At 38.3% G+C, this 17,674-nt stretch overlaps 1 protein-coding gene across 3 annotated transcripts in view; it reads left to right on the forward strand.

Moving 5' to 3' along the window:
* The first annotated feature begins 551 nt into the window (after positions 1–551).
* The window catches only part of LOC149173867 (uncharacterized), a 173,010-nt gene continuing 155,887 nt past the window's right edge, over positions 552–17,674 (forward strand). For 2 of the 3 annotated variants that reach the window (XM_089428025.1, XM_089428026.1), the window contains exons 1-2: positions 552–801; positions 11,666–11,834. In XM_089428025.1, coding sequence (XP_089284151.1) covers positions 689–801; positions 11,666–11,834 — 282 coding nt within the window. In that variant the 5' untranslated portion in view covers positions 552–688. The remainder of the gene's footprint in view (positions 802–11,665; positions 11,835–17,674) is intronic. The other variant, XM_089428027.1, reaches the window with a different exon arrangement.

A 17,674-nucleotide genomic window follows, 5' to 3' on the forward strand; every position in this document is an offset into this window, starting at 1 on the left:
AAACTAAAAATAAAATAAAGTAAAATAATTAATAAAATAATTATCAATAAAACATGTTGAGTAGGTCAAATTACATAAAAATAATTAAAGCAGTCCAGATTGAAGTGCTTAGATAGATCAAATCTCTTGAGATGCGAACCTTTTTTAGAGTGAAAATAGATTTGATCCCTCTAGACTATTGGTACATCAAAAAATTTAAGATAAATCTAGACTAGTGATATTCTAACAAAACTTAGATAAAAAATTAAGATAAATCCAAGCTAATAATATTTTACCAAAACTTAAAAGTAAATTTTTAATGTATTTTTATAATTAATAATTTATATATTGTTACTTAGATTTTTTTTTTTTTTTGATAATAATTGATATATTATTGTTTCTTTTCTAATTAATAATCCTCATATATATATATATATATATATATATATATATATATATATATATATAAAGTATTAATAACAAAAAGAAGAAGTTGTTATGATTTAATTATTTTTTAGGAATATTTTAATAGGTTAGATATTGCTTAAACCCATTAGAATTTCACGCTTGTCTATGAGACCAAGGTGGGCTTTCTGTCTTGCAAAACAACACTAGCTATTCATGAAATTTTCCTCGCTTAACGAATGTGGCACTGACAATTACAAATTTCTTTCTGATAACGTTCCTTCTATTCGTATTGTGGAGCGAAATGGTGAATTTCTATGAAGATGACGATCCAGAAGGCGAGGCCCCCGTCGTCAAAACTCAGGCCGAACTCACGCTCCAAAATCTGCTTCAGAAACAGCTTTCAACAGCTCACAGGTTTTATCATGGATTAAACTCCAACCAAGTTTATCATCATGATTTCAGAAAGAAAAAAATACCGATACAATTTACAGACCAACTACATATAAATTCACGCCGAAGCCAATGTAGAATTTGCTATTGTATCACTTTATTCCGGATATAGATATTTCGAACATCTTTGAATTCATTCCGTGGCAAACAGTTCTGAAAGTTCGAAGGCTTTTACAGCTTTTTTACTAAACACAAAATTCAAAAGGAAACACTGGATTCATTGAATGAGAAAATTGGGCGAGGGTTTTAACTTTTATTGCCACAGTTTGATGAAGAAGGAAATACTGTATTCGTTGAAAGAAAAAATTAGGCGAGGTTTTAAACTTTTATTGCCACACTTTGATGAAAACTTTTGAAGAGTATTTCTTTCATCTTCTTAACGGGGGTTTTTATTTATTGTGGGCGCAACAAAATGTAGCTTTGCATCGCTGGGGTCTACTCGCCTTTTTTTTTTTAATTATCATAAGATAACAATTCGGACTCTTGAATAGAATACTTCCGCTTCGTCTACCGAAGATGGTCATTACTGGTCGGAATCCGATATATTTATTTATTTCAAAAAAATCTGGGAACAGGAGTGTTTCAATTGGGAATAGAGTTAGTAGGAGATCGGAAAATTTTGAAATTTGAAAAAGAAAAATTTCGGCCAGATTTTATCAAAATCTTACAGAAATTTTCATAATTTTCCGAATAAATTGAAGCCTAGTTAGACTACAGCGAATACTTCCATTTCTCTATTAATATAACAATATTTACTCGGCATTTCATTAAAAAAAAAGTCACCAGAGAAAAACATAGAACCTAGAAACTTTCGACTGCCTCAAAGGCTGCAAATAAAAATGATAAAGTCCATGTTCTAAGGGCCATACGAAATAGCAACATAAACAATGAAGGCTAACTGTGCTTGATTCTGGGTTTAGTCCATATCACTTTGACGAGATACCGATTCCTCACAGTTAAAAAAAGAATATAGGCTAACTGAACATAAAGCTTGACATCAGGTAGCACATTGTCTTTATCCCCTTTGTTTGGGCCCTAAGTTGCAGAAGATGCACTTTAGGGAACTGTACCGCACTCAGAAATGTATTTGGTACCACCCTGAGACATATTTCACAGCCATACCACAGGTCCTCACAGCCTGAAATGCGCTTCGTACAGCCTGAAATGCATTTCAAGGCCGCACCATGGGTTCTTACAGCGCATTTTAGATGATTTTTGACTGGGTTTGACAAAAAATGCAGGCAATATTTATTATTTGGTAAATTTAAATTCTTAAAGTAATTTATGGTGGTAATTTTTTTTTTTTATTCTTTTACTTAAATTTTTGGCATGATTATTAATTGTTTTAGGATATTTGAGAGTGATTCCAATCTCATTGAACTTTATGTGGAAAAGGTAGAATTTCACATTCTATTCAGAATTTAGTAGATCTAACAGTTTCCAGGATTTCAGGATTAGTAAGATTGCAGCATTTTCATTGTATTCTATCAAGTATGGGGTATGGGATTGGTATTTAATCAAAAACATTAAGCTTTCTATTTACCTCGATGTTGGTGCTGATTGTTGAACTCCTTTGTCGTGGCCTTAGCAAAATTATATTCCTTTCAAGTCAAAATCATTGATTAGGCATGTTAAGCTTTCTCTATAATATTTTAAAGCTTGGATTAGGTAGTTTCATCAAAATTACACTGTGTTGGTTGATGTTGCTGGAGGATAAGGTAGAGGAAAAGGCTAGATGAGGAGGCAGAGGGTGATACTAAGGATGAGGATCCCAATACTAGTGATGGTGGAACCGTGCTTCTTGTTTATGTTTTTCATCATGTTCTTTTCTTATTTATTCATAATGCTTTCTTCCAAAGTTTCAATATAATGTGCTATTTAAAATAGCGCACACATATATATTGTTGTAATATCATGTTGCCCTGTTTCCAAATTTCGAGGGCGAGGGCCATGTTTCCAGTGTGTTTTCATTTAGGAAACTTGTACCTGTTTCCTCGTATCATGTAGTTTAGTAACTGGCACTCATCCTTCAATAGTAGGCTCTTAATTTGGTGGGGGATAAGGGTCCCATTTGTCATATCCTTTTTGCTTGGATCGATTTTCCACATCTTAAATGGCAACTTTAGTTGAGGGAATTCAGCACTTGTTGGCGGATAGGGCGGAGAGCAGTTGTGGTGCTCCATGCATTCACACGCAAGTTGATTGCCTTGTATTGAGGGCATCTGTTAGTCTTGTGATTGGGCTGATCCAAGAGGAGATTGAGCACTTGAAGGGACTTGACTAAGGTGCATAGAGGCATCCCCCAATTTAGGAAATTTTTGCAGTTGTGTTAGCGCTACTTTGTGAATGTGCATCTGGATTGCAAATGAAGGTTGGCACCAATAAGAGCACCATCATATCAAATACATGTGCCACTAAGTTGAAGATTATGAAACAAGCAATAATTTTGTTTTCTTTAAATGAAAAATAAAATTTCAACTACAATTAATTGGCATGTTGCGTGGAACTTGATAATGCAAGGGATTTGTTGCCTAAAATGGTAGACTTCCAATAAATGGTGGTAGGGACTAGTTAACTACATAGTAGAGGTCCACTCTCAGGTTGACTTAGCATAATGACAAAAGTGGGTTGAGACACTCCTAGATATTGAAGTTGTTGGCATAAAGGAAGGGCATGCAAAATCTAAGACAAGGCAAAGACAGTTTCCTTAGGTTTGATAAGCGTCCTTTCCTAACTCACAAAATTTGTGCAGATGTGTCAACGCTATCTTGCTAACTTGCACTTGGCAAACGAAGAATGGCACCAATTAGAGTGCCATCATAACATATGTACTTATTATGTTGAAGATTATGAAATAAGCGATAATTTGGTTTTCTTCATATGGAAAATAAAATTTCAACTCTAATTAATCACCACGCTGCGTGGAACTTGATGGCCAAAGGGAGTTTGTTGCCTAACAATGTAGACTTCCAAGTAATAGCGGCAGGGATTAGGTGGCTACACATATTATAGGCCCACTACTAACTGACTTAGCATAGTGACCAGACTGGAAAAAGTGCTCGACAATTGAAGTGGCATTTGGGTCAAGGCATTCCTAGATACTGAAGTTGTTGGCAAAGAGGAAGGGTATGCAAGGTGAAAGACAAGGAAAAGATTGCTGTAATATCCCCAATTTTGATTTTCAGCATTAAAGATGAGTTTGGGAAGAGGACGCAATTCCGGCACCCGGACTTATGAGGAAAAGAGAATATTGCAGCTCTAATCGAAAGTAGGGACCACAAGAAAGAGAAATTCGACCCAAGGAGAGAACTCACACTCTTGGAAGAGAGAGGAAAGAGAAGGGAGTGCGAATTAGGAGCAATGTTGCATTAATCGTTATCGGGATAATATCGGCGCGAGGAAAAAATCGTAATTATTGGGAAATAATCGGGAATAAATCGTTTGGTACAAAAATATTCATTTTTTTTAATATCTAAACCATCTACAACATAAAATAAATACATTGACACATAAATATGATAAAAGAACTAATATATAAGATGTTTAATATCATTTCTAGTGCTAAAATCACACATAACATTGAATCATGTCCTGAATAGTAAGTCCTGACTCCTGAGTCCCAACTCAGCCTCAAAATATCAACAAAAAATATAATAATGTATCTCATCATGTCATAATGTCATATACAATAAAATGAAGAAAATAACTAAAGTCTAATCCTATTGATTTCCTCTGCCCTTCTTGCAAGAAAATGCCACAACTTTTCCTTTCCCTCTAGATGTAGACGCTGGTGCCCATGCTGGTGGAGTTGGCAGTGGAGTCTGATGTGCTCTAGAAGCTGAAGAACTAGAAGTAGGAGCTATAGGAGGTAGACCACGTCCTCTACTGGTGGCAGTGGTAGCCCGGGCAGGTGGTGTCACCTCGTCCTCCTGTTCCTCCTGCTGCTGCTGCTCCTCCTCCTCCTCCTCCCCCTCCACTACATCCTGCACTAACCAATCATCAGCAGACTCCATGAGAGGCCTCTCCGCCTCAACCCTCCATGCAGCAGTGGTGTCAATCCCATCCAATGAGATGGCCTCCACATCAGGTGTCCTCTCAAGTTGCCTCACCCACAATCGAAGATTGTAGTAGACGTAGACCATGTCATTAAGTCGCTGGGACTCCAACCTGTATAAAGATCATGAAATAATAATTAATAATTATAAAAAAAATATTGTTTAATGAATTCAAAAATTTATTTGGAAATTTGCAATATTTTAAATGTTTAAGTGTTAACCCGTTGCACTTCTTGTTGTGTATTTTTTCAAATACACTCCAGTTGCGCTCACATCCTGAGGAGCTACATGTTTGGCTGAGGATGCAAATGGCAAGCTTTTGCAGAAGGGGTACCTTGCCACCATACATTCTCCACCATGCATCTACAACAAAATTACAAATAAAAGTTTAAATAAACATAAGAAAAAAATGGAATTTGAAGAGACAATGAAATTTGAAACAAAGTTGCTAACTAAAAAATACCTGGCATTTTAATCGTCCTATCAGTGACAGCCATCTCAAAGCCAAATGTGCCACCTGCCATCCTATATGTCTCAATTTCTTTAGAGATCTCTATACGTTCTGCTGGAGATTGCACCATCTTCTGGACACAGGATAAGAATCCATCCATGATCTCAGCATCAAATACAAACCCACATGCGTAAGAAAATGCAGGGTTTTGGAAAAGCCCAGCAGCATGAATGGGACGATGGAGTGTGTTGTTCCATCGCTCATCAATCACTCCCCACAGGAGGAGTTGTCTCTGAAACCCATCATCTCCCTTATCGTCATAGTAGGTCCGAATGTCTTCTTTGGCCCTGTCCATGGCCTCATACAAATAGCCCATTACGAGCTTCTCACCATCAACCAATTGAAGAACCTTTACCAAAGGTTCAGTAACGACGCACACCTCCTGCACTCCCGCCCAGAAGTCTTCCTGGTATGAAACTAGTCTGCATATGGCCTCTCCCTCTGGTTTGCGGCTCATTGGCAAAGCACGCCACTCCTCTGAAAGAAACATTCTCTTCACATCCCACATAGAATTCAAGAGGGATTGAAGAGATATGAAACTGGTGGCAAACCGTGTAATGGCGGGGTGCACCAACTCTTTGTTGTTGGTGAATCTTCTCATCAAGCTAAGCACATATGTATGGTTATATATAAATTTTGTAATGCTTTTGGATGAATCAACAATATCTTTGACAAAGGGAATTTTCCTTATGTCCTCCAACATCAAATCAATACAGTGTGCAGCACAAGGTGTCCAAAATAAAGTAGGATGCCTGTCCATAAGCATCCTGCCAGCAGCAACATAATTTGCAGCATTGTCTGTTATGACTTGGACAACATTTTCTGCACCCACCTCCAAAATAAACACATCTAGCAAATCACATAAAGTTCTTGCATCTTTGATTTGTGCAGATGCATCAACAGATTTGATAAACATAGTCCACTTGGGACGGGTTCTCCCCTTTTGGTCAGTCCAACCATCTGACATAACAGTGCATCCTGTTTGTGCCCATGATGCCCTAAAATCCTCCAATCTTTGGGTGCAGTCAAGCTTTTCATTTTGAAGAATCCGACCTCTAAAATCATCATAAGAAGGGATTTTGTACCTTGGGCCAACACTTGCAATAACATCAACAGTAGGTTGGAAAAATGGATTATTCCTTATAATACTGAAAGGAATATCACTCCAGAGGAGAAATTTTGCCAGCAACTTGTTAGCTTGTTCTTTCTCAGTTCTTTTTAGCATTGAACTGATAGATGGTTGTGAATCAGGTGCGGTTTGATGAACAAAAAATGATGTGGCAGCTACCGGATTGGTTGATGCTGCAGTAGAACCAGTGCCACTTGCTTTAGCTGACTTTTTTAGTTGCCTCTTCATTTCTTCTTTGGCCTCTCTATTCTAGGCTAAAGTTTCCAATGATTTCATGGCTCTTCGGATGAGTTCAGGATTTGTATTTGTGCAAGGCCCCACATCAAATCTAGGGATTTGTGCAAGGTGATACTTCAATTTGTACACCCCCTCGGACATAGGGTGGCCACACAACTTGCAAGTCAAGTTTAGTCTATCATTTGGAGCTTTAGGTTCACCATATTCCCAGAAAGGATCCAATTTCCTTGGCATGTTTGTTTTTGAACTTTGAAGTTGAAAACTTGAATGGTGTTTCGGTGAAGTTGTGAACCTATGGGAAAATAAGGATTACAATTTAGTATTTACAAGTTACAAATTTACAATTTAGTATTTTAATTTTTACATTGTACAAAAACTAAAAAAAATTACATACATTTTAAGAAACCCCATTCCAGAATCCAAACCCAACAAAAAAAAACTAAAAAAAGTAAAACAATACATCAAAAACCCCATTCCAGAATCCAAACCCAACCAAAAAAACAATTTTTTTTTAAACCCCATTCCAAACCCAAGTTACCCAACCAAAAACAATGAAAAAAACAAAAACAATGTTTAAAAACAATGAAAACAAAAAAAAAATTGGTGCCCATACCAAGTTACCCAACCAAAAACAATGAAAAAATACAAAAACAATGTTTAAAAACAATGAAAACAAAAAAAAATTGGTCCCCATACCGTTTCTATGGAGATAATCGGTCTCCTCCTCTTGATTTTCTCTTCTAAGCACTTGAAAAATCTTCAAACCCTCTCCAAGCAATATCTCCCAGCTCTCTCCAACGCTCCTTTGCCCTCCGCGCGCCTGAATATGCAAATAAAATGCCAAAAAAACTAAAATTTCATTATAAAACCTCATTGCCCCGATTGCCTGTGATAAAATTAGAAAAAATCGGGTATAAAAAAATTGGCGATAATATCGGATATTACTCGCGATAATATCGGATATTACTCGCGATAATATCGGCAGTGGGAAATTATCGTGATAAAACGATAATATCGCGATTTTAACAACACTGATTAGGGGAGAGAGAGAGAGTGGGGACCACAAGGAGAGAAGGAGCCACAAATTAGAAATAGAGAAAGAGGCACTCATTTTGTTCATTCATTCATATATTCAGAAACTTGTCTTTGACATAGCACGCCCAAGTCTGCAAGTGTTGTTTAGCACACGAGTGTCTCCAAGCGGAGATCTCAACCCTTGCTTCGGTGGACTTCGAGTGCCAGCCCAAGGAGGGAGTTCCATCCTTCTCTGATTGTTCTAGCAGTGGGAGTGCGAGTTTGTGTGGAGGAGACATTAGCAGCAGCGTAGGGACTGCGTAGTGCTTGGAGGAGACACACTTGGGAGTTGAGGAGTGAAGGGAGTCTGGGGAAGTATTTTGGGGCCATTTCCAACATTTTTGAGGAGTAGCAAACGCAACATTTGCTACAGGTTACATCCTTTGCTTATGGAGGAGGGCCAAACATTTAGGGTCAATTTTGGAGCGTCAAAACTAGGACAAACCCTTTCTGGGTTTTTGACAAGGACCTCAGAAATAATTTGATAGAATTTTCTGGGCAGATTTGAGGGGTCAAACAAGGGTCCCAATTCAGCCAGCGACTAGAGGAGTTAGGGAAATTTTTGGGCCGAAATTCCGAGGTCAACAATTGGTCAATTCCTTCGCGAGTTTTTGTGGGCTATTGGTGGATAGGCAAGGGTTAATTTCCCAGAATTTTCCGAGCACCTAAGGAGACCCTAGCATTTATTATTTGCAGCCAACAATATTGTTTTCACTGAGACAACACAAAGTTTGTTGGGGACAACCATATTGCATGTTAGAGCAATGGATTTCATCACCTGGATATTGTTAGCTTGCCTTGAGCAAGACCAGGTGCATGCTTTCTGATTTTACCTTTGTACCCAACAACTATATTAATAAAATGGCTCAGCACAACGCAGTTTATGGAGATTTCTGGTTGTTTGATGTGTTGTAAATTTTTGTATATGTTTTTACTGTGTTTGCTTTGTTTATCATTGTAAATTTCCATTAGGAATTTTACAATTGCTTTGTTAGGTTCTATGAGTGTTCTCCCCTAACCCACGAAATCTGCATAGATGTGTAGATGAAAAACAAAAATTCATCTTTAATTAATCACCATGTTGTGTGGAATTGGATGACCCAAGGGAGTTTGCTGCAACATGGCAAACTTCAAAGTAATGGTGGTAGGGACTAGTTGGCTACACATATTATAGGTCCACTTCCGAGTTGTCTAGCATAGCAACAAAATCAAAACAAGTTCTTCACAATCAAAATGGCATTTGGGTTGAAGCACTTCTAGATATCGAAGTCGTTGGCCAAGAGGAAGGGCACACAAACTTAAGGATAAGGCAAAGATTATTTTCTTAGGTTCGATTAGTGGCTCTCGAGTTGTTTGGAGCCATAACAACTAGGTTTTTTGCTTGAAGGGTATTTTCAAGGTTTTATTGAGTTAAACATTCAAAACATGCATTTTGCTCAACAATGATAACCATTTGTTGGCTAATATTTCTTGAACCCTTTGGTCCAATGCCATCTCTAGTCTCACCATCAAGGGGTTGGGGCTTGTTACCAAGCTCAAGAAACAACTCATTTAGGATGAAGTCTTTAACTCGCACTAAAATCATCTTTGATTGTAGTGGCTAAATTAAATTTATCCTTAAAGGTAGGCCATATTTTCTAATCTTTTGTTTGCGCATAGAAAAGATCAACTACCATCATAATGCCTTGCTTATATGGGTGTTTCGCCAAGAACCAAGCAGGTTTTGCTAAAGATTTACCATTATCTGCAAAAAAGGGGACTAGTGCTATTTGTTGAATATTTTTCTTGAATTAATGTTTAATGTGTGGAATCATTGCAACTAGCTAGATCTTTGTGCCCTAATTTTATTGAATATCATTGTAAAGATCGTTAGATTGTGAAATTGCACATGTTACTCATTGAATAACAAGTAGATGAATTTTCCTATTGGATTGAAACTTGTTTTCCTTCCATGAAGGTCCATAAATATTGGGTGGGTGATCATCAAAAAGTGGTTGCTAGGGCATCGCTTTTTAGCCTCCTTGAGGACGGATTTAGCAAATTTCAAATCATCATTAACTCCATAGGCAAGTAAACACTGGTCCAAGAAAATTTGGTGGTCACCCTCCTTTCCTTCTCTTTTTCCTCTTCTCTAAATTTCGGCCTCTTTTCCTAGATGACCTAGCTAGGGCACTTTGCGAAATTCCTTAGAGGGGGTATTTCTCAAAACTGTTTGGACAAGAATCTGCGTTGGTGTCTCCTCTAGGGATTCTCAAAGTTTGGTGGAATTCTTATGGTTAGTTTTCGAGAAAACTTGTGCCCTAACTGTGAATTTGAAAGCCTATCTTGAACCTCTTAGATTGGGTGGTCTTCTTGAGGGTCATTTGCACATAGTATTCAAAGAATTGATTATTCTTGACCCTTTCCGTATCCTATCTTGACCTAGTGAGCACTTTGTAAAAACTCCTCCCATGATTACTCATAAACCTTAGGTCTTGCATAAGCTCTTTCTAGGTCTCTCTAAGTGGAGCGAAAGCCCTTTTCAAGTGACAAGTCACCTTGCAAAGCTTCTAGAGAGTTCCTATATCACATTGGAAGTCTTGACCTTTGGCATACTCATCCTCATTGAATATCTCTAACCCTAGGTCTAGGTCTTCCTATTAGGTCTTTCTTGGATGGATTTTAGCTTCTTTTGAAGCGTTGAACCGTAATTGAGTCTCTCTCCTTGAATGGGCCTTGCGAATCACTTCATGCCTCATCATTGATCCCATCATTACAAATGATTTCCTCCATACTGGGACTCCTCCCATCGGTGAAAATCTGTAAAGAGCAGGGGATACTAACTGAAGTGACAGTGGTGGGTCTTTGTCCCATTGTTGTCATTTGGTCTAGTAGTTGTCCCTTAGGTTCCCCTCCTAGGACCCCTACTAGATTGTGTGGCAACAAGGACAACAAAATAAATGGTTTGGAGGTGTTAAACATATGATACCTTTGGGAATTTTTGAAACAGATATGGGGGGTTTGAAAATGTTGGACATTGGATAAAACAATGCTCCCCGTGTGTTTTGCGACATGGGCTAATCGCCTCTCGTGGATCGTTATCTTTGGTGATGCAATCATTGACTAACACTTGCGGGTTTTGGTCTAACGACAATCATGATTCCCAACAAGTGGTATCAGAGCGTAAGTCACGAGTTTGATACACTCCCGGCTTGCGTTGGGGGGGGGGGAGATTGTTGGAAATTGGATAAACCAACGCTCCCCGTGTGTTTCGCGACATGGACTAACCGCCTCTTGTGGATCCTTATCTCTGGTGATGCGATCGTTGACTAACACCTGCGGGTTTTGGTCTAACGGCAATCGTGATTCCCAACAGAAAACAATTAAATTGGGCTAGCTATATATATGTGTGTGTGTGTTAGTCCTCAAGGAATTTGAAATATATTCACAAGTAACAACTGGTGATATTTTTGACAAATTAGCCATTAGGACTGTCAAATTATTGTTTAAGTCATTCACAGGTTGTTGAATCACGAAACTGTCATATTTACTCTTATTGCTATATAAAAAAAGCAGATTATACTTTTGCACTGTACATAAAAGCAAATGATAACATTTTTTCTGATTTTGTTGAAACAAAGTAGCATTATTGAATTGCAGGGATATAGCTTAATTTTTGTGAAAGAATAGTAGTACCCCATTCAACCTCCTTCAATATTGTTTTCAGTCAAGTTGCATTCCTTTACAACTGTTAAAATTATTTTATATATGGGTTAATCTAGTTTCTTATCAAAAATTATTTTATTTATGAATTGCTTTCTTAAGTATTGGAACATTTTATAGGTTGGAGCGAGTTGAATTTGAGGAGGTCACACAGAACATGTATTGTATAGGACATGCATCTTCTGGGGTAGGTACTCTTGCTCAGTTCCGTGAAAATGAACTTCGAAAGGAGGAAAACGATTATGAACAGCCTGGCAAAAATCAAGCACCACCACAAAAATTTCTTAAGGTGAACTGGTTTGGTGGATGATTTTTTGAGAGTTGATTATGTTCTATCTTCTCTTGTAACGTATTTTTCTGCTTCTCTGTGGTTGTGGACACTAGTGAATTTAGAAAATAATGATTATAATTACTTTGTTTAGTTTCTTTAGCTAACAATCCTGATTGGAAAAAGTGTTGAGATTCATGAGAGAGTGAAGGGATCAAATGGATCCAACCTGCAATCCCTAATTACTGCAATAGGCAGGTAATAAAACAGCACTAGTGTAGTATATCATTAAACCCTACTAGGTGCACACTACGGTGACAATCCATAAATGTGATGGAGATAAGAGATTGCAACACAAGAAAAAGAAAGCAAGCATTTGATATGGTGCCCATAGTCTAAAGAATGAATTACTCATATATTAGAATGTTTGATTTTACAAATGACTCTTGCACGTCTCTTTATACAATACTCAAGAGGTAAAGTAGTCTCCCAAAGATGGCTAATGGGCCCACATGATGACTAGGTCGGCCTTCTAGGTATATTTAAATGTTTGTCGACTAGGTTGGCTTTAAGCCAAATCTTAGAAACACATCAATACGCAATAACAAAGGGAGGTTGGCCATGGCAATATGTGATGGGTACATCATTATTTCAGCATCCCTGATTAGGTCAAGTAGGAGGTGATGGAGAGTTATGAAATAAAATGAGAGTGGGTTTCTAGATACCCAACTTAATTATAGGGTTGGCCGTAGCTAGAAATACAACTGGGTTGATGCGAATACCAACTTGATAATGGTCGATCATAGTCAAAATATACATGAAAGTGGATTTATGATACCCACTTCAATGCAAGTGAGAGTGGGTTTATGAGTACTTGGTATGATGCAAATGAGACTGGGTTTATGAATACCTATCTTGATACAAAGTTGATTGTGTCCAGAATACATAATAGTGTGGGTTTATGTATACTCAACTTGAATACATCTAGGAGAGCTTGAATGTAGTTGAGAAAGCTTGAATATAGCTTGAGAGTGGGTTTATGGATAGCTAATTTGAATCCACCCGAGAGGTTAATGCAATAATGATTGGGTTTATGGATACCTAGTTCAAATATAGGTGGGCCTTGGCCAAGATACAAAAGTGAGTGGGTTTATGGACACCCAGTTCAAAATAGAGTGAACACTATTCTCAACATCCCCCTTAATATCAATAGAAGGCCTTGGAGAGAAGGCATTAGAATGCAACCTCCCCCCTTAAATGTTGAGCATGGGCCATAATACATATAGTGAAGATATAATCCCCTTGAACACCATATCTCCCACACCAACATGGTTCCACAACTTGGTGAGGTGGTCTTTGATACAGGTACAGTATAAGGGTCCACTGAAGCACGTCGGTCAACTAAAGGTACAAAGAATGTCACAAACTGTTCTTGAAGATGAAGCTGCCAAATATGGTACATCCAAAAAAGACTAACACATAACATTGACAGGAGATCCATTGAAAAGTCATTTGTAGAATAATCTATAAAAGGTAGTGGGATAGATCTTGTGGACCTACGAGTGGAAACTACATCAAAGAAGGTGAGAAAGCAGTGCACTTAGCTACCCTTTGCTAACAAGTAGTCTTAGGTCCAGAAATGTCACTAAGAACCAATTCCAATTGCTAAGAAGTATCACCAACCAAAATATACACTGTAAAACCTGTTAATTTCTAAGTACCAGGTTTAGATTTATGTCTCCTATACCTATTTTATCCCCAGAAATTACTTTAACTCAACAAAGAATTTTTCTTCTGTAAAATAACATTTGAAAAATGTAAAACAGAAATACTCTGGTACTTTTAATTCAGAAAATTAGCAGCAGAATTTTGCAGAAAATCAGTCACAGAAAACAGCCACAAAAACACAGTGAAATTGTCTCAAACAAATTCTCATTCATTAACTTCTTTTCTAGAAAATTAGGGGCTCTCTTACTAGGGAAATTGGCCCTCAGAAATACATAAATTACAGCAGAAATAAACCTGGAAATATTCAATTTCTTTTTAGCAGCATCAATCTCCTTCTTTCACACGTGCCAAAACACCCTAGTCGGCCTCCCACATGTGGCTGATCACTGCTCCCGCGCTTTGGTAAATTTTTGCAGCTCTTTTGTTATATCTTTAGCCAATGTCATTGGGTTTGTCAAACTTGAACCTTGAGGTCCGAAGTTTGTTGAATTTCAAAAGTAAGTTTAAATTTGGGTGAAGTTCGGCTAGGGTTTGGTTCAGGTGTTCAATTCAACATCCTTGGCTTTTAATAAATAACTTTCAGGGTATTTTTAATTGTAGTGGAATGAAATCTGCCCTTAGACCTCCATACAACTATCGAATGTGCCCTTCAGTGACCCATCTGACATATATGACCATGGATTTTTAGATGGTAGTCGAACAACATGCAATGCAATGTTGTGCTCTTAAAGCTCCAAGTAGCCATCAAATGTTCCCTTCATAAACTGTCTGGCGTATATGACTATGGGTTTTGAAATGGCGATCGAATGGAACCATGAAATGTGGCCACACAATGAAATTTGCCATCGTACCACAATATTAAGTTATTAAGCAAGCCGCTAATTCCCAATTACAATTTTAAAAAGATATTTAAATAATTATCGTTCATGTTAATGAATTATAATTATATTTATATAATATTATATAAATACATGTTGAACATTGGATAAACCAACGCTCCCCGTGTGTTTTGTGACATGGACTAACCGCCTCTCGTGGATCTTTATCTTTGGCGGTGCGATCGTTGACTAACACGTACGGGTTTTGGTCTAACGGCAATCGTGATTCCCAACAAGTGGTATCAGAGCGTAGGTCACAAGTTCGAGATACACCCGGCTTGCGTTGGGGGAGAGATTGTTGGACATTGGATAAACCAACGCTCACTGTGTGTTTCGTGACATGGACTAACCGCCTCTCGTGGATCCTTATCTCCGGTGATGCGATTGTTGACTAACACCTGCGGGTTTTGGTCTTACGACAATCGTGATGCCCAACAATTTTAAAACGATATTTAATAATTATCGTTCATGTTAATGAATTATAATTATATTTATATAATATTATATAAATACAAAATTTCACAGCGAAATTTTCTATATAAAGTTATAACCATAAAATTATATATTAAAATATTATTACATATGTTTTTTAATATTAATATAATGATAATATATATCAAATTTGTTATTATATATATATTTTCGAACTCAATGGCGAACGTCATTTGAACCCTATTTGAAAATTTGAATTCAAAATGAACTTAATTGTCGTTGAACTCAAATTCGAACCCGAACCTTGTGACATAGTCTTAGCATCTCAAACCTGCATTTTTTGGAGCTGCAAGATGGCATCCTCGTCCGTCCCCCTTAAACTCGCAAGTACTTGATGCACTCACTTAGGCTCCCACTAGGGTGGTTTCGAGTTGGGTCCCATCTACTTCGGGTGGAGAAAGATCACCATATACCACGATTTGATAAGGTATGTCAGTTATGCCATCTACAGGAGCTAGAGACTGAGATGCACCTCATTTTTTGGTGCCCCATATACTATGAGGTCAGAGGACGATATCATTGCCTATATAGAGAGTCCGGAGGATCCCTCTCTATGTTCTTCTGATATCCTAACCAAAGATGCCTAGTTGTTAAAATTGGCAATTAGGTCCAAATTCCACTATTGGACAACTCTTTTGTTGGAGATGATTATTGGATTGAATTCCTCTTTTTGAGAGGACCAAAAATTGACCTAAAGATTAACAAATTTGGATAAGGAAAAATATTTATTTATTCAAAATAAATTTTACAAGGTATGACCTTATCAAGGCGGGAAATATTGAAAATTTGAAATTTGAATTTGCCTCCTATTGACGTGTTGGACCCGCCGACATGTCAAGGGGATCTCCCTGGTAAGAAGTCCCAATTAGACCTCAGACCGTTTGGTGTAGGAGTCCCAGCAGTGGGTCGTAAGGTAATGCCTTAACCGCAATGTCGCACAGAGGCAAGCAACATAAATCTATCAGGGGTGTGACTGATGCAGTGAGTCAAGGAATGAGTATGAGAGGTTCCAACACTTCAAAGGGAGGGGAAGGTGAAGGTGAGTTCTAGGTTGAAAGAGATCAGTCCCAACTCGGCTAGGAACACACAACACAAAGGACATGCATAGCTTCCGGCAGAGCAATCGACACGGATGCAGCAGTCCAACATACAAGGTAAGATAACCTGAACAACACTCACGGATCAGTCCGAGACGAGTGTGACGGTTGATATAACAAGGTTGAGAGAAAGGTCTGTCTGGTGTTCGATAGAGCAGTCGACACAGACGGTGACAACATTAACAACATATGCAACACATTAACAACAAGATTCATATAATTGCATGTGAATCAGTTCATACACAAGTACGTAAGTTAAACAACATATATCATTAAAGCAACCAGAGCAATCCAACTACAATAACAACATATGCATGAAAATGTGCTGGCTTTATTATATAAAGAAGTGTAAGTCATAATCATACAATACACCGTGTAAACCTGCTAGCCCTATTAGTAGAACATTACAACCACATCTGCCTACTCCTCCAAAGAGATGTACCTCCATGCAGTGGAGAAGCCAAGGTGTGTTACAATATTGTCCAAGTCTTCTTCAATATAGTCTTAGTAGAAGATTGGCTGACCAAAAGCCTTTATAATGAGTTATGAGGGACTATTTATAGCAAAGGGTGGGGTGACCCTTAACATTCCCCTTTGTGACAGTTCAACTACCCTCATGACTCTTCACCTATTCTATGACTGTTACATCCAACCATTGACACTTGACTTACACTTGACATGACTCAACATTACAATGCACATGTACTCATGTGAGACAACATGGCTTGAGCAAGCTTTGCAAGACATCATCGACACTCGATTGCTGTGGTGAGACCAACTCTTTGAAATGCTTGTGATGGTGAAGTTGGTGAGCTGATGCCAAGCTTGGTCGTCCGTGATGGTGGGTATGCACCTCATGGTGACATCTTGCTGAAGCGAACTCTTGCCTCCATTGCAATCAGTGCATTGGTTCGGCCCCTTCATCCAACTCGTCTACTAACATGCGCATGGTCTTCTTGGGTATGGTTGAATCGACAACACACTGATGCATAGTGTCCATGCTGATCTTCAAGTGTGTGTTGGTGGTCATGTGCATCAACTTGCCGAATTGCATGTTTAGCCCTAGTTGGACTTGCTTCTTGTCTTCGCCTTGGTGAGTGTGTTGAATGGGTTGGATTGCATGCGTGCGCTCAACGCCATACATGATGCTGGATCCTTTGCATGCGATCAACAACACTGCTCACCATGTTTGCTCTGTGTTAGCTGCTGGGATGGATCCTTAACTTGTACTGGTGCAGTTTCATCCGTGAGTGCATGTTGTGCCCATTGTTGTTCATGTTCCTGCTGCAACTCATTTGTCTGTCTGTGCAGCTTCATGTTCTTCTTGAGTTGCTGCTTCAGCATATGCAACTCCTTCTTTGTTCCATCTTCTGCCTTCGTGCGATCTTCATGTCGTGCCGTCACTTCATAACTTGAGTCTCCAAAGTTGCTTTCATTATTAGTGGATCTGCTTGATCTTGCAATTTTGCTCTGCCTCTATGTTGTCAACAACCTTCCTCTTGCATTCGCGGTGTTTACTGCGTTTGCTGCATTCGGTATGTTGCCTTCAGTTGCTGTTCATGATGTTGCTCATTGTGATGCTGCTGCTTGATGTTTTTGTCCATGAACAACTTGATGTCTTTGTGAGTAGGTAGGCCCATGGACACTTTATCGACTGCATCCCCAA

This window comes from Pinus tabuliformis, chromosome 4_2, assembly GCF_031772625.1.
Source record: "Pinus tabuliformis cultivar Carrire ecotype Pingquan chromosome 4_2, CPIR1, whole genome shotgun sequence".
NCBI classification, from domain to species: Eukaryota; Viridiplantae; Streptophyta; class Pinopsida; order Pinales; family Pinaceae; genus Pinus; species Pinus tabuliformis.